The 24,478-nt window shown below is 40.0% G+C and overlaps 2 protein-coding genes across 2 annotated transcripts; one reads left to right on the top strand and one right to left on the bottom strand.

The window, feature by feature from the left end:
- Nucleotides 1-10,786: 10,786 nt before the first annotated feature.
- snrpc (small nuclear ribonucleoprotein polypeptide C) lies at nucleotides 10,787-15,706 on the bottom strand. Its single transcript, XM_068316241.1, has 6 exons — nucleotides 15,590-15,706; nucleotides 14,565-14,607; nucleotides 14,337-14,445; nucleotides 13,681-13,740; nucleotides 12,560-12,664; nucleotides 10,787-11,325 (listed from the first exon to the last, which is right to left on the bottom strand). The coding sequence occupies exons 1-6, from the start codon at nucleotides 15,595-15,597 to the stop codon at nucleotides 11,204-11,206; spliced, it is 447 nt and encodes a 148-aa protein (XP_068172342.1). The 5' UTR covers nucleotides 15,598-15,706; the 3' UTR covers nucleotides 10,787-11,203.
- A 348-nt stretch (nucleotides 15,707-16,054) lies between these two features.
- On the top strand, nucleotides 16,055-24,478 carry ilrun (inflammation and lipid regulator with UBA-like and NBR1-like domains). The gene is made up of 5 exons (XM_068316240.1): nucleotides 16,055-16,444; nucleotides 20,245-20,399; nucleotides 20,543-20,740; nucleotides 20,974-21,278; nucleotides 21,937-24,478. Exons 1-5 carry the CDS (start codon nucleotides 16,287-16,289, stop codon nucleotides 21,970-21,972), a joined length of 852 nt encoding a protein of 283 aa, XP_068172341.1. The 5' UTR covers nucleotides 16,055-16,286; the 3' UTR covers nucleotides 21,973-24,478.

Genomic DNA, 24,478 nt, shown 5'->3' with positions numbered 1-24,478 from the left:
CTGTACTTATATTACATTTACCTTCAAAAACATATGTATTCTTATCAGATCTTACTTCCTGAGTATGAAATTCAAGTAATGCTGTTGCATCGGTCCACATTTACAGTCTCGAGAAGGTACTGGCGCAGCTCCTTCTCAATGTGGATAAGACAAGAGAGATGGTGACTGACCTCAGGCAGAAGAGAAGAGCTTCTCAGCCCCTTATCTTTCTCGACAAGACTATGAAGTGAAGACAGTGAAGGAATAGAATGCAAAAGTGATCACTGACAGCAGACTGAACTGGAAGTACAACAGCTTGGCGGACCCTACCTTATGTGGAAGCTCAAATCCTTCAACGTGTGCACCAAAATGTTGGAGATGTTCTACAAATCTGCTGTCACTAGTTTTCTTTTTTCTGTGGACTGCCGGGGAACCAGCATTGGAGTCAGTGACAGAAACAGAATAAATAAAAGCGTCTGACTCCACAGTGCAACTGATTGGAGACAGTGGACTACTGCTTGTCCAAGTACCGTTGGTGTAGGTGAAATCCAAAATGCTGAGCATCAGTCAGCTGATGTGCTTTTTCATGGAGTTTTGTTGCTTTGGTAGTGCATTGTCTATAATGAATTGCATATATAGACTCTACTATGTAGTTTATCTTCTATGACTGGTTGTAATTTTTCTGTGAGCGTCCAGTTTTTTCGGACCTGTTTTCTTTATATATAAATAGATGTGTGCCAGGACCAAAAGCCAACTGTTGGACCGATCTTGGGTTTGGGCTGGTGATTGGCTGCTTCATTGTGAGACTATATTACACAAGGGACAAGATGGTGTTGTGCAGAGGGCAGCAGGCGGCATTTAATGTTTCTCTCCTTTTTCTCCTCTCCCTTCTCTCCCTGTTCTCCCTCCTCTCCCAACCAGCTACATTACTCAACCAGCCATTACTCCTCCAACTAGATGGGTTTACTTTTTGGACTATCAAAAAAAAATTGTATAAATATGACACCCATAAAAAAATAGGGAGAACATCCAAACTTCACAAAAAGGGCGTCAGGTCTGGATTGAAACAGAACATACTTGTTGTGCCATGAAAATGCTAACTAGCACTGTGAGCCCACATTAGCACTGGTTTCTTCATCTTTAACATTTCGTGGTTGTTTGGTAGGTGGATTTATTATTAGACTTGGTTCAGGTGCAAAGACCAAAGTTATTTTAATCAAAATGGTGAACATTTAGCATAATTTTCAATAAAACATATAGAGCAGTAAACTGCTGTACTTTGTGAAACAGGTTAATGAGTGATCAGATTCCATGTTGCACTACATGTGTATCACCCCACAGGCCCATGGGAGCCCCTGCTGGCCAACACAGCCACTGGTTGAAACAGCATATTCAAGCTCTCCCTAAGGCCAAGGCAAATGGATATTGATCTGGAGCCATGACTAAATGGATTAAATTACAGAGCAGTGTTAGTAGCACGGCAGCAGAGAAAATAGAACAGGGAGGAGATGGAATAGAGATAGAGAGAAAAGAAAGAAGTGAATAGAGAGATGAGTGTAAGAAAATGAGTCTACCAAAGTCTTTGCATTGCAGACTGCTTTCTGTCTTTCTTCCTTTCTGATGCTAAAGGTTTTAAACAGTGATAAACTTAAAGATCAGGCTGATACAGCATGGAGGGTTCACCTTGGTCTGGCGCCGGGTGTGAGCCCTTCATGGGAGTACTTCTAGAAGCCACCGTTAACAAAGAAGGTTGCAGATCTCCAATGGAGGATTTTACACTGCGTTGTGGCCGTCAATGGTTTTATTTTGATTTTAAATCCAAATTTGTCGGAAAACTGTCCGTTCTGTTCTCGCAGAGAAACTTCACTGCTTCCTAGACAGTCAGAGACTCGACAATCTGTTCCTGTTTTTAGAGAGCAGCTTTCTTTCATTCTGGTTTTTTTTTTTTTTGACAAACAGGTATACATCATTGGTTTGACACGCAAGAAGAATCAAAAAAAGGATTGGCGGTTCTATACTTTCTTCTGGGCAATTTATCTATGCAGGAGGAAAAAGCTTGAAGGTTTGTCTGACTGCAGTGCAGAACCCATTTTAAAAAGAATTTGTCAAACAAGAATTAGAGTCAATTTTAACTAGTTCACAGCTATGAATGAGTTAGATACTCTTATGTTCTGTGTTGAGTGAGAAGCTTGTGTTCAGTCATTGGTTGCTTTAATTTATGTATATTTAGTTTAGCTTGTTTATTATTTTCTTACTATTATTTGTTTTTGATTTGAGAATTCCTTTTTGCGTGAATCTCTTTTGGATTATGTGTGTGTGATTATTTTGTAATGCGTTTTTTGTGAATAAACGTGTTTAAAAATCAAAATCTTTCTTTCTCTTTCTTTTGAATCAACAGCTAACCCAGTGGCCCTGTGCAATCTTACCATACTCCCAACAGATCATTATGATTGGCTGTAGAGGAATCAGATGTCAAGCAATAATCACTTTCCATTTGACCAAGGTCGTGGAGTATAATCAAACACGTTAATCAGTCAAATGACCTTCATCAGCCATTGTCTTTATGCTTATGGGTCTGAAGGATGCAGAGAATTTATTTCCGAATATCCAGGAAGCTGATATTCATTACAAGTTTGAGTTCACTTCACTGTAAAATGGAATTATTCCTTTTAAATTTAAGGCAGTAAAATTAATCATTAGTTGACAGAGTTAGGTTTTTTTTCCCCCCACCAGATACGTTCTGTAGTCACAAATCTTCGACTGAATCCTGTAGAAGCAGCAAATGAAATTCAAACTGACTTGGGAATATGTATTTACAATGAAGACTGTAGATTTAAAAGGTAACCTTGCTGTTTTGACCTTTGTGTGAAACAGCCGACTGAACATATAGTAAACTGAAAGTGTTGAATCATAGGCACTGACATGCTCAGTGGCTGTGCAGTAGCTAAAGTGTCTTTGAGATGAGATGGAAGTGTTGAGTTTAGGAAAACAGAGAAAATGTAAATAAAAAAACCTGTTATTCAACATTTTTCACCAAGATGAACTGCAACTACTGTACATCTCTGCAAAAAAGGGAATGAATGAATGAATGAGTGAATGCATGAATGAGTGAATACATGAATGAATGAGTGAATGAATGAATGAACGAATGAACGAACGAACGAACGAACGAACGAACGAACGAATGATGAGGATAATCAGATTGCTGGTATTCAGCAGACATGTAAAGTCAGTGACTGCAGTATGTAAGTGAAGGAGCTGCAGAGTGAGAAAGAGAAAAAGAAGGAGCAGAAGGAAATGGAGAAGGTGGAAACGCAGGGAGAGGACAAGGGCTTCCTGTGTAATTTCTCCTACCATTAACAGGTTCCATGGTGTAATGGTCAGCACTGTGGACTCTGAATCAATCAATGTGAGTTCAAATCCCAGTGGAACCTAGCTGTCTCTGGGCCCCAGTAGCTCAGTCCACTGAGTCTTGGGTTGGGATTGGAGGCTAGTTCAAGCACCATGTGGGGCAAAAACATTTGGAGAGTGAGCTTAGTTTATAAACCCATTTTTTGTTTTGTCTTTCACGTCGAAAGACCTTTGAATTCAACTTAGTAACCTGTGCTATCTGGTTCGTCTGTCAAATTCAAATAAGTTCCATATAAGAAGTTCAATATAATTTAAATTCAGGCACAATGGAAACATGCTAGGAAAGTAGATTTGTCCAGAGAACGCTAACCACTGACTGACTGTTGGCCTAGATCAGGGCTCGGCCCCGGCAATCCGAGGCTCTGAAGCCACAAGCGGCTCTTTAGTGCTTTACTAGTGGCCCCCTCGAGGTAAATCACAAAAATGAAAAAAATAATACTGTAAAGAAAAAACAAATGGACATATATTCTACTCATAGTTGAAATTCTTTACAAAGCAAAACTTTTAAAACCTTTTTAATGACACCTTTTCTTGAATATGACTGTTTTAGGCCTACATTTCAACACATCTGTCAACAGAGAATTGAGTCATAGCCTGTGACACAGGTTTCAGCGTGACACTTTGCCAGGAAGGTGTTTGTTGTAAACAAACCGGTGGGTGTGTGATGGGCCATGGATCCCCAAGGCAAAAGTGAAGGACAGCTGATGAGTACAGAGGATTCAAAGAAGAATGGATACAAGCACTTGCTTTCATTGCCAATGCAGAAGGATTGCTTGCATGTTTGCTTTGCGATATTTGGAAAGACATTTCCAGGGAAGGCATGCTAAATTTGCTGCCAGTGCGATTGCAGTCCTACTGGAGAAAGATAGATTTGAGAAGTGGATTACATCTCCAAACTCCAGTAGTGGTGTTGGTTTTGCTGTAACCTGAGAGATAATAAAGCCTGGAAAACCTGTCACAGATGGTGATTACATGAAGGATTCATTCATTAAGATATCAGATCACCTACATATTTTCAGACTTCAAAAACAAAACAGAGATCATACAGAAAATTAAAGACATCCCTCTCTCCGCAAGGACAGTGAATAAAAGGACATGGAACATCACCAATCAGCAAATCCAGGATGTTAATTCAACTCCAGCATACTCAATTGCCTGTGATGAGTCATGTGATGTGATCGATATTGAACACACAGCACTGTTTTCCAGGTATGTAAATTCTGATGGGCCACATTATGTATTTGTTGCCTACTAGTCATTTTGATAGTAAGATAATATAGGTAATATATACGTACAGCCTGTGTTGCCTTCATATACGGCTTATATGAGGCTTATAATTTTTCTCCTGACAGATTTCATTTTAGTTTTTTGGTCCAATATGGTTATTTAAACACTTTTGGGTTGCTGAACCCTGGGCTAGAAAGATAGATAGATGGATGGACGGACAGACAGACAGACATACAAATAAACACACAAGAGAAAATCATTGACAATACAGGACATATAACTGCACAACAAGACAGTCTAAAGAAGTAACAAGTACAAAAAGCAGAAAAATACAGATAGCTGGAGGCCCACTTGGTGAGAAAGGCGCATCCCTCTCACATTATAAGACACATCATTGTCCCGATTGCACCATAAACACCATCAAGTTTATGGTGTTTAATAAACACCACTGAGCCATTGCCACTGGGGCACCAGTGGGTCAGTGGTAGAGCGGACGCCTTACGATTAGACATCGGCGGTTCGATTCCCACTCCCACCAGCCATCCTCAGAGTGTCAGCCGACAGGGGGAAGTGTCAGCTCACCTCCTGGTCACTGCCAAGGCACCCCTGAGCAAGGCACCGCCCCCCCCACAAGCTGCTCAGTTGGGGCACACCCCGAAGTCGCGACCCATCCCTCTGCCTCCCACTGTGTATTAACTGCATGCTTACAGGCCCCTGGTGTTTGTTTTGTGTTTGTTTCAGGGGCCTGTACTAACAAATACTGTAAAAATGCATGTTCATACTTTAAAAATGCATCAGTAAAGAGTGTAAAGATAATTTCCCCAAGTGGGATAATAAAGGTGTGCTTATTTATTTATTATTATTTATGGCAGCTGGAGCTCGTTCTGTTTGCACCACTCCACAAAGTCTGCGACTCCCCTCCTCACCCTCCCTCAAACTTGCTTAAATTGTAGTGTCATCGGAGTACTTCTGCATGCAGCATGTATCTGAGTTATACTGGAAGTCCTAGGTGTAGGGGATGAAGAGAAGGGGAGAGAGCACTCTTTCCTGTGGTGACCCCATGCTGCTGGCTACCATGGATGAAAAGTAGTCCCTCATAAGAACACACTGGAGTCTGTCTGTCAGGTAGCTGGTGATCCAGCTCATGAGGTAGGTGTCCACGATCATGGAAGCCAATTTTCTCAAGAAGAGCACCCTTAAAGAACAACACCAGACATCCAGGTTGGAGAGCACACAGTGGAGCAGGTAAAAAGTGACATTGTCAACCCCAACCTGGGCCTGATAGGCAAACTGGAGAGGGTCCATAGCTCCCTGCACCTGCAAACGCATGAGCTCCAGGACTAGTTGCTCCAGAGTCTTTATCACATGGGAAATAAGAGCAATCGGTCAGCAGTCTTTGAGCTCAGCGGGGAGTCCCTTCTAGGGCACAGGGACGATAAAGGTCTTCCACAGTGATGGGACCCTCCTTGGCCACAGACTGAGATTGAATATGTGATGAAGAGGGTCTCCCAGTTCAGCAGCACTGGCCCGAAAGAGTCTCGGGGAGACCTGGTCCACTTCAATCGCGTTCTTAGGATGAAGCCTCCACAGCATTGACGTCACCTGCTGGTGGTAGCAGGCGGTCCTGGTGGGAGGTTTGGGATGAGGAGTAGGGATTGGAGAGGGAGCTGAACCAATTGAACAAGCTATTCAGGTCTTTAGCTCATTCTGTGTTCTCCTCCACAGTGCTGCACCTCTTCCCATTGCTCGGTGATGGTTCCCATACCACTCTCCTCCTGTTGTTCCGTGTGTGGCAGTCCACGCACTGGACCCTTGATGGTAGTGGCGTTCCTAAGGTAACGTGATTGAAGTCATGAATAGAGCCTCCTGCTGTGTCCGAAAGAAGAATTGGTGGCACAGATGGTCTCCTGTGCAGTCTCAGGGGTCCGCTCTGGGATATAAACAAACAGACAAGACAATAAATTATGAAAATTCACTCATCAGGCAGTCGGGTCTGACGCCTAAGCTAACTGTTGGGCTAACTGGTGGGATTATTGAGGAGCTAAATTCTTCCTGTCTCTCAATCTGAGTTCCTGAAACACTGACCTCAAAAGAAAGTAGCACATTTATGACTCTTTGGTGTGTTCATATTACTGTGTTTGATGTAAATAAACACAACACAGTCGGTCAAGAAATTAAAGTTTTGAGACTAGTTACGACTAAATATGTTTGTGATGTTTTTTGTTTGTTTGCCTGTTTGTTTGCCTGTTGTTATTGTTGTTGTCGTTGTTGTGTTGGTGGTGGCGGTGTTGTTGCTGTCATTTTTGGGTAGATAAGACTTCAATTTTTATTTTGGTCAATTTCTTGTCAAATCTGTATGCAGGAAAGAAAGAAGTGCATGAAGGTGTTACCTTTATGTTTGACATTTCACATTTTCAGTTTAGCTAAAATAAGACAAGATTTATCTGTGACAAAAGTAAATGATCTAACTGAGACTGTATGGATTTGATTAGAAATTCATAAGTCAATTGATTAGTAATATACACATTAATTGAATAAAACTCATTAATTGATGAATAAAGTATTGCAATGGAAACTAACAAAATAAAACATAACCCTTAAGTAATTGTATAGCCTTCTGCTGCTCTCCTTTTGTATCTTCAGGGCAATGCTCCATTTCATGGAATGGATGGAATATTTATAAAGATTCTTCTGGTTTTGGATGGCATACAGGCATTTTCGTCTGCTTAACACATGCTGTAATGTGCAATAGCATGTTTTTTTTTCCTGTCCTGCTGGAGAGTGAATGTTTATGGCACATTTAATGGAATACAGGCCTGAGAGTGGTCATCAGATTTTATATAATCTGTCAACGTCTGTTGGAAGATCATAATTTACAATATGCATGACTGACAACTTCAAAAAGTTATCTGATGCAGTGCACAACACTGTAACAGTTTGTTCTATCCTTGCAGTGTTTTCCCCTTGAGCCTGCAAGTATATAAATTGGCAAACACAGCGTGAAGCATATGGCCACTGCCCCCAACAATTTTTTTTTTTATTTGTAGCCTAGAAATTTCCTAAACCATAAAACCACAAAGACAAAAATGTCCCCTGGGAGTGTGAGATACAAAGATATTTGACAGTCCATGGAAGCATGTAATCAGTCATTGCACATCATTCCAGTGTCTTGGTTCTAATTACAAAGCATTGTGACTCTCTAGCTCCATCTGTTGAGTTATGTTCACAACTATACACATACAGTACATGTTACAGACATTAGAATCAAACCAGGAGAGAGATGTGTGCTTACAAAGGCATTGCAGACATAAATGTCAGCTGTGATAATGATTCACTCCCAGCCACAGATTCTTACATAAGAGCTGGAATTTTCCAATGCTTGACTGAATAAGCTAATGAGGGCTGGATTAATCTTCTCATTTGTTTTATTAAACAATATTTAAAACATCCGTCTGTTTTCCAGTGTTACAAGAGGGCACAGCTTAACCCAGAATGCAGTGGGCCAACACAAACAAAACACATGTCTACCTTCAGGCGTATAAAACATGCTAAAATAACTCAAGAACAACCCAGGCGGTCTGGATCGCTTCATTGTCTAGTGACGATAATGATCTTAGTGCTGAATTTATGTTTTGAATTTATGGTGATGTGAAAAGAATAAAACATGTACAGTAGACATTAAGGAAATGCTGTAGTTTTTGATTCATTTTAGACAAAATTCACCTCAGATTTACTGTTTTCTTCCCCACAAATCAAACATTATTAAGTGATGTTTTCACGAACTTGAAACATTTTGAACTAGATAGTAGCAGGAGAGCATCACGCCACCACCAACACTGTTAACATTAAGCATTCATATATATTTTTGATAAAGTAAATGCTTTCTTGATTTTTGAACTTCTGCAACAAATGTTTAGTTATATGTAGCTGATGTATTCAGGTATAATTCAGACAATATTTTACTTATCTTGTTTGTTTGATTTTTTTTAGCTTATTTTAAGTTGGTTGAAGACATTTCACATTTAATCTTAATTTATGCTCCTTTTGGAGCAGAAAACAAACAAAGGACTGAAACCACCAAGACAATGAGTCTCATTAAGAAAATAATTAAAAATGTCCTCAAACTGGGGAGACAGCGCAACCTTTGGGAGCAAATAATCACCCAATTAGAGAATGAAATCAAATAACAGGAGAGTAAATCCTTTTTTGTTAACCTACTCAAAACTGGTTAGACCAAGACCCCAGCAAGCCAAGGAGAAGTGATTAAACATCGCTTCTCCTTGGCTTGCAGAACCTATCACGGTACTTAAAAATCACACAGTCTAGTGGCATTGATGTACAAAATGTAACTGGATAGCAGACCTGAACCAAGTCATCACTGATGAGAGTCCAGTACTCTGTTCTGGACATGGGTCAGAGTTGTGTAACGGCGTTGTAGATTCCACCAAGGTAGTTCCAGGTTTTGATTGGAGGTAGGATTATGGCCGTTGAAACAAACCAAAGTTTTCGTGACCATTGTTTTTAGAAACAACTGTAGCACCATTGACAACAACCAAATTAACAACAAAAACACACAAGTTTGATGAGGACACAGTTTCCTGCAATTGGTCCTCAAATTGAGAAAAAATCAATTATGAGGCCAAAGTCAATCTTTGAAGCAACACATTGTCTTCAATCACTTCATTTCGGAAAAGCAATCCAGTACAGACAGTTCACTCATTTGGCTCTGGCACCACGCTAGACCGGGGACACACACACACACACACACACACACACACACACACACACACACACACACACACACACACACACACACACACACACACACACACACACACACACACACACACACACACACACACACACACACACACACACACACACACACACACAGAGACAGACAATCAACTACCCCATCTGTTAACTAGATGCATGCTACTAGCTCTTTTTACCAACACCAAGCAGAATGCTGCTTTCAGCTGTTTGAAAAAAATATTTACATAAAACCACACTGTCTGCTCTCTGTTAATTCTCCACTGTCCCAGCTCAGAATGTTCATTGCCATCCAAACAATAAACTCTGGGTGACAAAGGACATTATAGCCATTTTGAATGATAAAGACAAGTCATTTAGAGGTGGAAACAGGGAGGAACTGAGAACCATCCTGTCACACCTCAGAGAGGCCAAGGAGGAGTACGGCAAGAAGCTGGAGGAGCTCCAACAAAGAATACTAGAGAGGTGTGGAACAGCATGAGAACAATCACTGGTTACAGATCGAGTGTCGACGAAGGACTTGTAGGCACAATTCTGTTACTGATGCCCTCACCCCCTGCTGACCCTGACCTTCCTGTAATTAGTATTCCTCTTGGTACCTCCATTACTCACGTGCCTCCTGCTGATGTCAAGGCTACCCCCATTTCAGTGCCTATAAATATCAAAGCAGATGAGGTGAGAGAGAACTGAGACGACTCCGCTGTCAGAAGACTGCAGGCCGAGACGGGGTGCCTGTGCCTCTCACCTGTGTGGGATACTTCAACTCTTCAAGATGGACCAGGGTCTTCAAAGGGTCCTTGTGATATGGAAGACATTTTACCTAGACCCTGTACCGAAGACACCATGTCCTAGAGGAATGTAGGATTGCAGACCTGTGGCACTGACTTCCCACATTATGAAGTCCTTTGAAAGGCTCATCTTGGAGCATCCCCGGCCCCTGGTACAACCACACCTGGACTCTCTTCAATTAGTATCCCAGCCCCATAATGATGTACAGGATGCCATCATCTACCTGCTAAAGTTTGTTTGTGATCACATGGACAATCCGGGGAACACTGTGAGGATCATGCAGTCCCTCCAGCATGTCGTAGGTCCTCCCCGAAGTCTCCTCCTGGTAGGACATGCCCAGAATACCTCTATAGTGAGGCGTCCAGGAGGCATCTGTTTTTCTCAATTCTAAATGATCTATTCTTGCTCATATTTTGTCTTTATGTTCTGCAGCAGAGCAACTGCAACAAAAAGCAATTTTCCCCTCGGGAATCAATAAAGGATTCTGATCCTGCTTCATCTAATTTTCTACTTTCTTGATGATGCAGCTTTTGTGACGAAAGTGACTAACAGATGCTTTCAGGCAATTTTTTAACCATTAATAAAAATAAGACTGACCAACAGGAACTACAGTTTAAAAGAAACTGCTTACAAATAAGTTTTATTCATCAGGATAATGACATGAAATAAAACAAAAAGTTTAAAACCTATCAAAAAAACTTACTAAACCAGTATCACATTGAACACTCTTGAAAATGCACATGCTGAACAGTTTGCCAAAGTGAGAAAATATTTCAGTTTTTAAAGCAACACAAGAAATTATGATATAAAAAAGGTCTTTGAATCAGTTCGATGAATAGTAATAAATACTACAAATCTGGCAGGAAATAAGGACGTAAACAAATCAGATCAGGGGCTTTGGGTCCAAGTTTGGAGAGATGAAGAGAATCTCAGAAGTCGCATTGATGAATCGAAGAGTTGAACCAAATGTCTTCACTAGACAGTGTCTGTTCATGGCATCAGAGTGCAGAAAATCCACCGGCTCTTATCTGTCTGGTCGCATCATGCCTGGCCTGACGGGCATCATCATCGGTCGAGGGTGACGCATCATGTGCGGTGGTCCAGGCATCATCTGCATGGGTCCTCCCATCGGTGGCCTCATGCCACCTAAACATGACAGTGAAGGGACGCACAGCTTGAGACGATGACTCACAGCAACAGCTTTACTTAGAGTTGTGTCATTGGAACAAAAACTCAATTAGATAAACTGAGGTGAGAACAAAATCTTTTATCAAATAATAAATGTGACTTAGAATCCTTTACCTGTGATATTTTTGCTTACTGATCCCATGTCAATGAGATTTGATTGTTTTGCTAACATTTTGATAATGTCCTTGCCTTAAGTAGGGCAACAGTGTTAACCTACTCTGTCCACAATGTCATACCAATTTGAAAAGAGTTCAAAAGGTATGAATAACTGGTTTGTTAATTTTGCTCATTTTAACATTTTACTTTATATTACAGGCCAAATTAAAATTTGTATTTTCATACTTTTTGGATCTTTATTTTAGGAAGCAACTTTTGTAGTTTATCAATTAATTCACCATTTAGAGCACAGAATGTTAAATTCATTTTTTTCATTCATCTTCTGCCGCTTCATCTGCAGTAGCGGGTCACGGGGAGCTGGAGCCTAACTCAGCTGGCATAGGGTGTGAGGCGGGGGATTAAATAGCAAAATTTAGAAATGAAAAGAAATTAAGATATAGTAAGTACAATCAATTCACCACTTAATTATTGACTAAGTAAATAACCTTTGCAAAAGATAAACAGTAATACAGTAATCCCTCGCGCATTCGCACTTCAAAATGCCCGGCTTCACCTGATTGCGGATTTTAAGTAAGTAGTCACGTGATACTGTACACACATTCTATTGGCTGACAGCCTCCGGAAGTGCACTGCATTCTGAGTCTCGCAGAACGTAGCGTACTTCCGTGTATTAAAGAAACACTTATAAGTGCTTTAAACAGTCTATAGAGTGTGGGAAAAGTTAATACAGATGCAAGGTGGTTTAGTATCAGTATGGGAGGGTTCATAAATGTTTAAATTACCGTAAATAATAAAAGTTTGTCTCAATATCGCGGATTTTCGTTATTTGCGGGTTTTCCTGGAACGCATTAACCGTGAGTAACGAGGAATCACTGTATTCTGTTACAGCCTTTGTTTATAGGAAACAGAATTAGAAACAAGAACAGATGACATCCTGTGTGACCAACAATCTGCTCTGTACAAGGAGACAATGGTGGTTGACTTATATCAAGCAAACCTGTCTGACTTGGGTTATCTATAATTGTTAAAAACATTTAGTTTCTAGAAGCCCTAAAAGTGCATCTTTCTTTCTTACCAGGTCCACCAGGCATCATCCCATGAGGTGGAGGCCCCATCATGGGCATCATAGGAGGCCCTCCCATTGGAGGTGTTGGCAACATACCAGGGCGAGGGGGCCCACCTGTATAATGAACAACAAAAGTTAGTGAAGCAACAATATATACATCTAATGATAATGAAATAAATGTTATTTTTATATACACCTCCAGTGTGATGTCATATTTGAAACTAGGTTTATTGAGTATTCCTATCTAAATCTAATGCAGCAGTCATGAAATACATTCCACCTTTATAAAATGTATAAAGCTGTTTTGGTTGGGGCTACTTGAGGAAGGTGTTGACTCACCTCTTGACCATTCTGAAGAATGTAGTTTGGTGTTGTAACTACAACACACCTTCCATATTATAAAATAACCAAGAAATCAATTTTAAAATGAAACATTAGCACCTTCAGAAACACTTAAACACTTAAGTGTGTTGATATCTGCGTAAACATGAAAATATCACTAAACCTTTTCGAAGTCAACATTGCATCAGGCAGGCTGCTTTGCACTGTAGATGTTAGATCAGTATCATAGTGGTGTACGCTGTCTCCTCTTACAGGCACAAGAATATTTGCTAGCTCAGTAATAATCTTAACTGTTTATGAAATTTGACTGTTGCAGACCATTTACGTTATCTGCCAGTTATATTTCAGTGGAATAGAACAGCGAAGTGAGTACTTTGGCATATAATATGCTTGAAGAAAAGAATGGCAATGAACTCCTCATCAAAACATATAAATTAAACAATTCTGAGCTGCAACTCCTGTCAAAACAGTTTCCACCTTCACAACACAACAACCCTGGTTCCTATTTAATCAGTACTATCTTATAAAAGTTTGAGTTCGGTGACACACCACTGACTCTGACAGAACTGGAGGGGGTTCTGAGTAAAGAGGAGATCAATTATGTTTGTTTTCATATAATATCCAAATTCTAATGATGTCAAAGTGGATGAAGATTCTCAAAGTCTTTAATTACTGAGGTGCTTCAAATGGTCAAAATACTTTTCTTTACCAATGGAATATAAACAATCAAGAAGAATTTTAAAGTTTATCGATTGTTCATTAAATTACTGCAAAGCTGAAAAACTCACCTGGAGGAGGACCACCAGGGAATGGGGTGGGAGGAATTTTTCCTTGTTGAAAAGCAGCCGCTGTTGGGAGCAAAGGCAAACATGGAGATTAAAAAAAAGAAAACTCCAAAGGAATAAAAACAAAAAAGCCCATACTCTTCATGTTCAGATTTAAAAACTACGGCATCCCTTTGTGTCCATGTAAACTTAATTTAGTTTTCTAATAATTCTGCACGGCAAATTCCTGTGTATTGCAAAAACTTGTATTGAGATGCTTCTGTCAACAGCAACATCGTAAAATCGAGCTGTCTACACCAAGTAACACACTGTCATGGTGAGATGAGGTGTAGCCTTCCATCGCTTTAGCAATTCTTTATGTGAAAAACACATCCTTTTCAAACAAATGAGTCATTATTTGTGATGCTGCTGCTACCCTCACTGTGTCACTGGAAAATCTACAATAAAAACATTTGACAAAATTCCTTCAGTAATTCTGAGCTTCAAGCAAAATATAAATATATAGCACCCAGGTTTGAGGAAGTTCAGACATTCAGTAATCCTTGAAACCAAAAGCACTTTTTGAATCAGTGGCAGAAATATCTTGAATAGCAAAAGCTTTCACTTCACACTACTACATTTAGTCCTGCTGCCTAGATACTGAGCAAGAATTAGTTTACTTGTTTTATCGATCAGGCTCTGGGCTTGCTCCTCCATCCATTTCTGATAGTAGTCTTTCACATTTTCTTTGTGTTTCCGGCCACTGCAGTGGGTCTTCCTCACTGATGGCTACAACATAATAGAACAAATCAGTTAAAAACACAATGAAAAAAATTGCAGAACATCATCGACTTGTTCTTTTCTTCACACTTTTTAAAGATTTAAGGGAATTCAAAAACACAACTTACTGAATCATGTGTAAGGTAAGTATCACAGTAATCGCAGTAAAACCTGTGGGATGTTGAGAACACAAAAACACAGAGATTAACACAGTGTGCATACAGAGTCATAAACTGGTCCTGTCTCAAAACTGCATGTACAGTACACCAATACAAAATCACACTTGACCTGCAATGAACACATCTACAGAGGCAGAGGTCTGCTTTACCTAAACACACAGGGACGCCAAGTCTTCCTTTAAACCCTGATTTTACATGACATAACTTCTTAAAAAAAAAGTTTTTAAGCGTTCAAACGTTTCCATATGGCTGTTACTTTCAAATTGTATTATTGGCAAGTACTGTTTATATTTTAAGTTACCACATAAAAACGTCAGAAGGCCATGTGCTTGCAAACTCGACTTGTTCGGAATCTGATTGAGTAGATTTACTACGTTACAAACATTTTGAAATATTATAAACTGTCCAGTAAAATGTCAGAGATAACAATCCTACGGGAGTCTTTAATTAGCTTTGACTAGATATATCACGATGGACTTTCTATTCATCCTGTCAGCTACTTATTTGTACGCGTTGATGTCTGCAGCTGTGGCTTCACGTCCACCTTTGGGGGAAAGTGAGTGTTAATGTTTTACATCTATTACACAATTGATTAACCGCTCGAATCATTCCAATTACTACAGTCCTCATTGCTACATTGAATTGTTGTATTGTAGTCAATACAAGAAGCCACCCAAAAATGTTAGCTAGATGTAAATGAGCAAGATAATCTTACAGACGCTCACGATAATGAAAGCTGTATTAAACTACGACTGGCTCCAAGTTTCATGCTACATTCATTCGAGACAAGGGACCGTCCAGCAAATAGACGGGACCCGACCAGCGCCATCAGCGGTTCATTAGCTGCTGTTTTCCTAAATTTTCAGTGACTATTTTGCTCTACTTAGTTACGAAACACAGTGTTTATAAAAAGCAATACAGTTCACTGAAAAAAATGAAACCAAAGCCTGAAGATAAACTATATCACCACGTACTTAGGCATGATCCACAGCTATCTCCGCCGAAAGTGTGATTCCGGTGTTACTGGTAAGTCGTCCCCCCGGATACAGGACTAACGCACAGTTAGTTCCGCCTGGCCGTCAACAGAAATCCTGTGTTTACTTCTTAAAATAAAATCACTACAAAAAAAAAGTATTTTTGGGATTAAATGAAACAGTATAATTCTTAGGTAATTAAAATATTGCTTAAAAGTTTAATGGAAATCATTAATATAAGATAAGACAAGATGATTTGTCAGTTTATAAGTACAATAGTATTTGTCAACATTTGTCAACTTTAACAACCTTGGTGTCTGTATTTATATCTTGGAATTACAAAATCTCCTAAAAAAATTATAATATGAATTAAAAAAAATAAATCTGTAGATCACGGTTATCGTGCCCGACATAAAACGTGTGACGTATTCCACACCGAGATGCAACGCGGGGAACTTCATTGATGAACCAATGAAAAGGTGTCTGCAAATAGCAACAACTGACGTCGACGCTCGGCTCAGGATTGGCCGAAGAAGTGCGCGCGCTGTTGTAACGTCAATCAACGTCCCCCTAGTCGTGACATGCGCACTGAGGGTTGTTGTTGTTAGGCTGGTTGTTATGGCTGGACAAGGCCTCCGACTAAATTGAGAGAGGATCCCGCTTCTACCCCGTCTCTGTTACGGGACACCCGCCACCCATGGAGGGCACGGATATGGACGTGGACGCGGAGCTCATGCAGAAGTTCAGCTGCATGGGAACCACGGACAAGGACGTGCTCATTTCGGAGTTTCAGAGACTGCTTGGCTTTCAGCTCAACCCAGCCGGCTGCGCCTTCTTCCTGGACATGACCAACTGGTGAGTGCGGGGCCACGATGGCCTGTTGTGGGACAAACAACGTGACTCTACCGGGGCACGTTAATTAGCCACCTAGCGTAGGTCACGGTGTTAAACGGAGAGACGGTCGTTGCTAAGCTAGCGATTTTCAAATTCGAGGGAACAATTTCATCACCCCGACACGGAAACAACAGTTAACTCCTGATGATCAGACTGGCTGAACGGAAGTGACTGGATAAAGTTTGTCCTAGTCGACTGTCAGTAAGGGGACGTAACTCGTAGCGCAAACAACAAGCTGCCCCGTTGCCTGGAAGGAAGATGTAGGAACTAGGAACTGGTGGTGCACATTATCTGTCATGTTACATAATGCAGTTAACCGTAGAGTTCAGGAAACCACTTCAGGTCGCCTCACGTTCGTCTGATGTAACGATCTACGTCTGCTGACCTCTGACCCCAGACGGGACTTGTCCTATGAATTGATCATCTGTGAGCGAAACGGTAGTCGATGTCTTCGATCCCATCCCTGAATTCAGGGAGTTTTGTTTCGCTTCGAGCCGATAAGTGGACACCTTGGTGCCACATGGCGTTATAAAATGACACCGTCGCGTTTCAGTCGTTTGTTTTGTTCACTGAAAGTAGTTTCACTTTTCGGTGCTTTGTTGGAGTCCACTGCCTACAGCGATACAGTGTCCGTGGATCAAGAATCCGTCCGTCAGTGTTGGAGTCTCTGACTACAAAAGTGTCGAGGTGGTGAGACAGTTTGTCTCATGGTCAGTCAGCAGATGACGAGACAGACACTGTGATGACGTAGGCAGGCTTTTAGAAATAAAGTAATGTGTGGATTTCTTCAGTCCATATGTTAAACATTCGGAGTAAAAAACACCTGAAACCAACAAGTGTGTGCATATTAATTAGAGTGCACTCGGGCAGTAGAGTTATTTTTTGGATTTAATTCATGAAACTTTGTCTCAGATGGTCCGTAGCTCAAAAGTGTTGTTCATTACATTAATCACACAATAATACTATAGCTTAACTATGATTATGTTGGGTTTGACCTTTTGTATTAAAAGTCCAACACAAACATTCAATGTAAATGTAATCACCACAGAACATTCAACATTTCTCTGAAACCAACATTGTTAGATTGTGATCACATCAGTTTTTGTTTGGGCTGAGATAGTGCTGTTCTGGGTCAGTTGATATTTAAACTCAATCTTACTGACCCCTGCTAAGTGAATCTTTCAGTGAAAATTAAAAAAAAAAATATATATATATATAGTATCTAGACTAGAAAGGACAAATAATTTTCCCTATGAGGGATGAATAACTTTGATTTCTGTTTATTTGCTCTTGGCCATTGTCATTGTAGCAAACATGGGCATAATTCAATGTTTTTAATTTTCCGTTTATTCTTTATCACAGAATTATATCTGTCTCTTTTGAACTGTATAGTATGTGTCTATTTTACTCATTATTGAGTTCTTTCGGATAGGATGTCTGTCAAGGTGCTCATTCATCAGGTCATGGTTATCCAAAGTTGTGAAATCAGCCCACTGGAGAGTTCCACCTCTCATCCATTCTTCGGTTCTGGTGGTGGTTGGTCTTGTCTCACTTTCTAACCTCTGAGGTGTGCTCAGTGCTATTCATATTCCAACAACCATTGTCAAGACCCGCATGGTTCCTCAATGGTGTTGGGAGTGTCGATGGGGGGTCGTTGAAATGCAAGTTTCACTGAGCCCTTGTATGCTAACGGGGTTCAATAGCATGAGTCGTTTAACATGAGTCGATCTGATAAGTAGTTCTTTTGGGGATTTTTGAAAGGACCTGATTGTAAAACGGCAAAATTTGATGTCTGAGACAACCTCCCTCGTTCAGACGCGGTTTCTCTAATTTGACATGGATAGCTTCTTTCACACCTCGCTCAAACCAGCATTGATGTGAAGAAAGACGGCTGAATCCTGCCCTGAGGCTCTTCTGTATTGATCCATGTGCTTGTCTTTCGGACAAGCAACACACAACACCACCCAGACAAACTGTTGTCTTCAAACTGGACCAACCCAAGGTGTCACAACTCTAGCTGGGTGTATATGTTCACAGTGGATGCTAGCAATGAGAGGCATAACTCTGCATCATGTCTCTGCATCATGTCCACCAACTCTCTACCTTCTCCTGTCATAGTTCCAACATTCAACGTCCCTACTCTTAGTCCTATACTCTTGGTGTTGCTCTTCTCTTTCTTCGAGCGAACGCACTTTCCTCCTCTCCTTCTTCGACCAACAGTAATCCAATTTCCACCAGCGCCCTGTAGGTCAACAGCGCCGATGGCGGTCGTTGTTAACCCGGGCCTCGACCGATCTGGTATGGAAGTCATAGGTTTGATTCACATCTTTGATTTGGCAAAAGTTTTACGCCGGATACCCTTCCTGACGCAACCCTCTGTATTTATCCGGGCTTGGGACCGGCACAATAAGACACTGGCTTGTGTCCTCTTGCGGCTACATTATTGAGAGGCATAACAGCAAGTCAGAAATAAAGCAGAAAGTTTATCTGACTTCATATACATGTATATCTCATAGATTTTAAAACAAGATTTAACCTCAATTGTGGTATATCAGTAAAGTCATAGATGTTAATTTTATTTAGACAAAAAGAGTATCAATACCTAAATCACCTATGTTCCCCCAACTTAGAAATTAGTTGTCAATTTTAGAAGTAACAAGTGGAGTGAAAATAACTGGAGATTAGACTCTGCAATTTGTTGAATCTTAGCCTACTATTTAGAACAGGTAAAGTGGTGAGTGTATGGTTGAGAAAAGGGTATTTGAGGCCCTGCCTCTGTATTTCAGTGAGGTTCAAAACTGGACTTTGACACTGAAAAACCTAAATTTTATTCCCATTGATCCATTCAAAGGTACACTTCTTATTATTGGGTCAATGTCCATTCCTCTCTACCATGGATGTCATTTTTTCCAGGTGTCTCAAGAGTAGTAGAGTCATGAACATTGACCTTTATTTAAGTGAGAGATGCCTGACATCCTTGTGTATTCTTTTTGAATTTTCTGTGACTTCTTGAGTCATCCTTCTGCTCTTCTAAGAATTTTAGTGGGTTGACTACTTCTGGCAGTATTCACCTTTTGCTCAAATTATTCTTTGTTGGTAAATAATTTGTCTCACTGCAGGTATGTAGAATTATAGAAAAAGCTTTTTAGTGTTTTTACTGTATTTAAGGCCCTGCCACCTTCTTTTTGGCATGTTGATGAGACTTGTCAACAAACTCCATTCTTCTGAAAATGTTCTGTGTAAGTGATAATGAATGGAGCTGATTGTAATGTGTTACAGACATGTTTTTAAACAGGTCTGGGTATGTTCGCCTGAAATTAATTGTGCCAAGTATCCTTTCATGTCAGGCCCGGCCGGTATTAGAAAAAAAAGGTTTAAAACCTACATCATCTGTTTCTTCAGATTGTATTATGGTGAATTTTATATGAAGACCCAACACATGTCAATATGAGGTGATTACAGGAATAAAACTCTTTAGAAGCAGGACCAAAGAGTAAACACAGCACTGTATTTTAGGATGTTGTTTTCTTTTAGTTGTCAGAATCACATTTGTAGACTGTCATATTCACTCAAACACATTGTCAGGCAGCTGTTCAGAAAGACTGTCCATCTCTTAGATCTGTTGACAGAGGAAAAAATAATAATTCAGATTCCAGAACAATCTGCACCAAAAATATGTAATAATATGTACGCTTATATTGCAGTTTTAAAAACAGATTCTTTTTCATGCATACCTACATGCCCTTCTTTTTTTGGAACAGGAACCTGCAAGCTGCTATTGGTGCATATTATGACTTTGAAAGTCCCAATGTCAACACACCATCCATGTCCTTTGTTGAAGATGTCACAATTGGTGAAGGAGAGTCTGTTCCTCCAGACACATCGTTCACAAAGACCTGGAGAATACAAAACACAGGTCTGGAGCATTTAATTACATTTATATTTTAGCCATACTTTGCTTTTTCCATACAAGCAGTCTTTGAATGGAATGTGAACCAAAACCAGGGTGCAGCATTGTGGTCTTTGTTGTTTGATTGTTCTAATCCGTTTATGTTATAGGTGCAGAGTCATGGCCTCCTGGAGTTGGTCTTAAATACATTGGTGGAGATCAGTTTGGGCATGTAAACACAGTAGTAGTAAAGTCACTAGACCCCCAAGAAATATCAGAAGTGAGTGTGCAGATGCGAAGTCCCACAGCTCCAGGCATGTACCAAGGCCAGTGGAGGATGTGTACAGCCACTGGATTATTCTACGGAGGTAGGAAGTCATCAAAAATAAAAACAAAAAAACCTACAGTAATGCAGGTTGCAGTGAACCTCTATTCCATTATGCTACATGTTTATTAACTACTGTCATGAATTCATCAGTTTCCTCAGCCAAGTCTATGGTTTAGTCTGATTAATAAAATCAAAAACATGAATTATAAACTCAAGTTGTTAGAAAATAGTTTGGTTTATCCATCCATCTGTGTATGCTTCATTTCTCTACAGATGTAATCTGGGTGATTCTTAGTGTAGAAGTTGGAGGTCTCCTCGGTGTGACCCAACAGCTGTCCTCATTTGAGACAGAATTCAACACCCAACCCCAGCGCAGCATTCAGGGAGACTTCAACCCCTTTGCATCGCCACAGAAGAACAAGCAGGACACCACTGACAACAGCTTCAAAGATCCCAGTGGAGCCTGGGAACGTACGCAGGAGTCAATCCAACAAGATCAGAATGGACTGTCTCATAACGCTGTAAATAGAGCATCGAATGGTCTCCAAACCAATCTATCTGTCATGACCTATGGTCAGGTATGCATGAATCAAATATCTGCTTCAACACCTCTGCATTTCCTTTTTAGTCTCTGATTTATGTTACGTGTGATTGTTCAGCTTTCTTGAAGCCCACACCTTGAGAGAAAGGTGTGAAGAACTAAAACTTGCTCATTAATTTCAAATAAAATGTTGTTTGGTTAGCAGTTGTAGTCGTAAACAGAACTAAATGTTGTTAGCTCATCCAAGAGGTTTCCACAGTTCAGAACCAAATAACCTTCTTCAAAAAATAGTTATCATTTCAATATGAATTGAATCAAATTCTTATTCATAGTTAAGTTAGAGTATTTTCCGCACTATAAGGCACACCTAAAAGCTTTTTAATTTTTCAAAAACCAACAGTCTGCCTTATAAAACAGTGAGCTTTGTATATGAAAAAGTTTTAGAATAGGCCATTCATTAAAGGTGCGCCTTATAGTCCAGTGCGCCTTATAGTGCGGAAAATACTGTTATGTTGTGCAGCTCATGCATACCCATGGAAATGTAAGCATATATCCCCTGAGCCGTCAGGAGAGTGTGTTAGCTTGATTTGATATGGAATTATTTCAGTTTAACTTTTGTCCACATACGCATGAACTTTGATTGCTGTCTTTAACTCCACTAAAGCCTGGTGACGTGCATTCTCATGTTTTTTCAGGGTATTCACGGACCCTATCCATTTGGACAGAGCTAGGATGACAAAGACTGCCCCCAACCCCTTTGTTGAAAGATAAGCTCTTGGAGGAGTCAGAGAGGGGGGAAGAACATTTGTTTTATATTGACTCATGACAACCCTCTCCCAACCCTATGGCCCGTTCCACAGAAACACCAACTACAGCGGGATGACGGATTACTTCTGCTGCAGTAAAACATCCCATCTGACATCAACACCTAGATTCACATGTGTGAATGCTTCATTTAAGAGTCCTGTAAACCCTTAAATGTGGATACACGTCTATCGTCATTGTAAAACACGATTAAGTTAAAGGAGCGTCAACACTAAGCAATTTGGTATTCCTGTGGGAAATTGAATACTTTGCTTTTGGGGGTTACTACACAGGACTGGAAGTATTTGGAAAGCTGGTGAGCCTCATAAACAATTGATGGTGATCATATATAATTTGACAACTTTTTTTTTTTTCAATTTTGTCTCCTTTTGTTTGAAAATGATGCACCAGTTTCTCACACAACTTGGTGAAGGAATACGACAGCAATGAATGACCAGGAGATGTAAACATGGTATAATCTGTTCAATACGGAACTGCTCAAAAATTTGGATTAATCTGGATGGTAGGGTTGGGAAACTACGCTGATTGTCATCTGGACAGCTCAAATGTGGCAACAGCAAAAGATTTTGTTGTGTGAGGGTAAAAAATGTTGAAAATCCAACTTTGGCAGATGGGCAGAATCTACATGTGGTTTTTCAGACACTTCTACTTTCAGACCAAAGGTGTATCTCTGACTTCAACTCAAACACTGAAAACAAGCCACTTCTCTAATTTTTTTTTTTTAGATAATTTCGAATCATGTTCTTTTGGACACAAAACTGCACCACGTTACAAATGAAATGTTAGAAAAGTGGTCACTGAAGAACGTCACACTACAGTTCACCATCAAAGAAAAATATACGTGTCCAAAACACACACAACCACGTAAAGAAACCACATTTTCGATTTTCAAGATATTTAGACATGGAACTTGCTCACCTTTGCGAAATAAACCATCCTTGTGTCGGAACCCTGTGTCTCCCAAAGATAAAATTTAGAGAACCAATGATCTGTTATTAACTCACACTGCCTACGGGTTCAGGATTCAGACTGCATGAGGTGTGTTTTTTTTAGGGTGGGCTTTCGCTTAAATAGATGATGAAGTGTAAAAAGAATGTGAGTGAGGCTTGAGGAAGAGTTGAAAAAGCCATCTAAATCTATTTTGCTGATGAGTGACTGTAGCGTCTGAGTCCATGTCTACGGTGTGTGTAGTAGATGTGACTGTATGTGCGCATGCCTCTTGAGTGTGCATGTATTTTATGATTTCTCTTTGGATTTAACTGACATGAAAACGATGTATACTACATGGGCAAAAGATGGCGTGTCTTGTGTGACACACACACACCTAGAGTGATAGAGCTTTGCTGGGTGTGTGCCTCTGGTGTGGAATTCTACATTGTTTGGTTAAACTGACTCATCATTTGGCTTGTACAGTAATTGAAATGCTGTGTTTGTGCACTGTGGAGGCAAAAAAATTCCCAATTACAGCCAGCAGGTGGCATTAACCATCAGGTGACCAACTTCAACATGACCTGTTTTTTTAATGCATTGGGGGAAAAAAGCAATGTTCATGTCTAGTCATAGCTTGAATTTGAAAACTAATGTTGGCATCAGGATTAGCGCTGATGTTCTGTTAGTAGAAATAGCTACGATAGTACAAAGCTATTTCTTGGGTTTGTGATACCAGAATTTCTAAAACGTTTTAGGTTTTTTTTTTAAAAACCTGCTCTTTCATAAAGATCCATGTTCTGGGCTTTAATATTTGTTTACATTGTGTTAAATCAACAGTTCAAACCATCACTGCACTGATGTCTGATTGTGAAAATAGGTTAATTTGTGTTTCTCTTGATTCCACAGTCAGATGTTACATATCTGTATGATGAGTTATAGTCTTTCTGCTATCACAGACTCTTCTCATGTATTGGGCATCATGTATTCTGGTCTTAAATATGAAAAGTGAGACACTGATACAATTCTGACAGTGTTACAAAAATAACAAAGTGACAAGGCATTAATAATTCATATTTTTGGTTTATCAATCGTTTTGGTTTTAGTCGTGTTTATTGTTCTTATGGTCACATCTACTGTTAAACTTCACCAGCAGCCTGTGTTGTATTTGTATTAAGAGTCATCTGAGTCCTCCCAAACAGTGCAGTGTTCTGCATTTCTTCTTTTTTGTCATGTCAGTCGTTATTTTCTGTATGTCTGTGAGAATGTATGATGATAAACGAGCCGAGCAGTTCTGGATTCATCCTCTAGTTTTTGTTCAGGACTGTAAACAAATGTGAGATTGATGGGCTGGTGAGTGGATAAGATGAAAGTTTACACAGTCATTAAATAGCACATTTATCTGAAGAGAAAAATCAAAGCCTTTTTTTCCCCTGTATCTATACAATTGAGCATTTGTATGATTAAATTAACACTGAAACAATG

This window comes from Antennarius striatus, chromosome 5 (genome assembly GCF_040054535.1).
Source record: "Antennarius striatus isolate MH-2024 chromosome 5, ASM4005453v1, whole genome shotgun sequence".
In the NCBI taxonomy this organism is placed as follows: domain Eukaryota; kingdom Metazoa; phylum Chordata; class Actinopteri; order Lophiiformes; family Antennariidae; genus Antennarius; species Antennarius striatus.
Note: the sequence above shows the minus strand (reverse complement) of the source record. Positions and strands in the feature narration are given on the sequence as shown.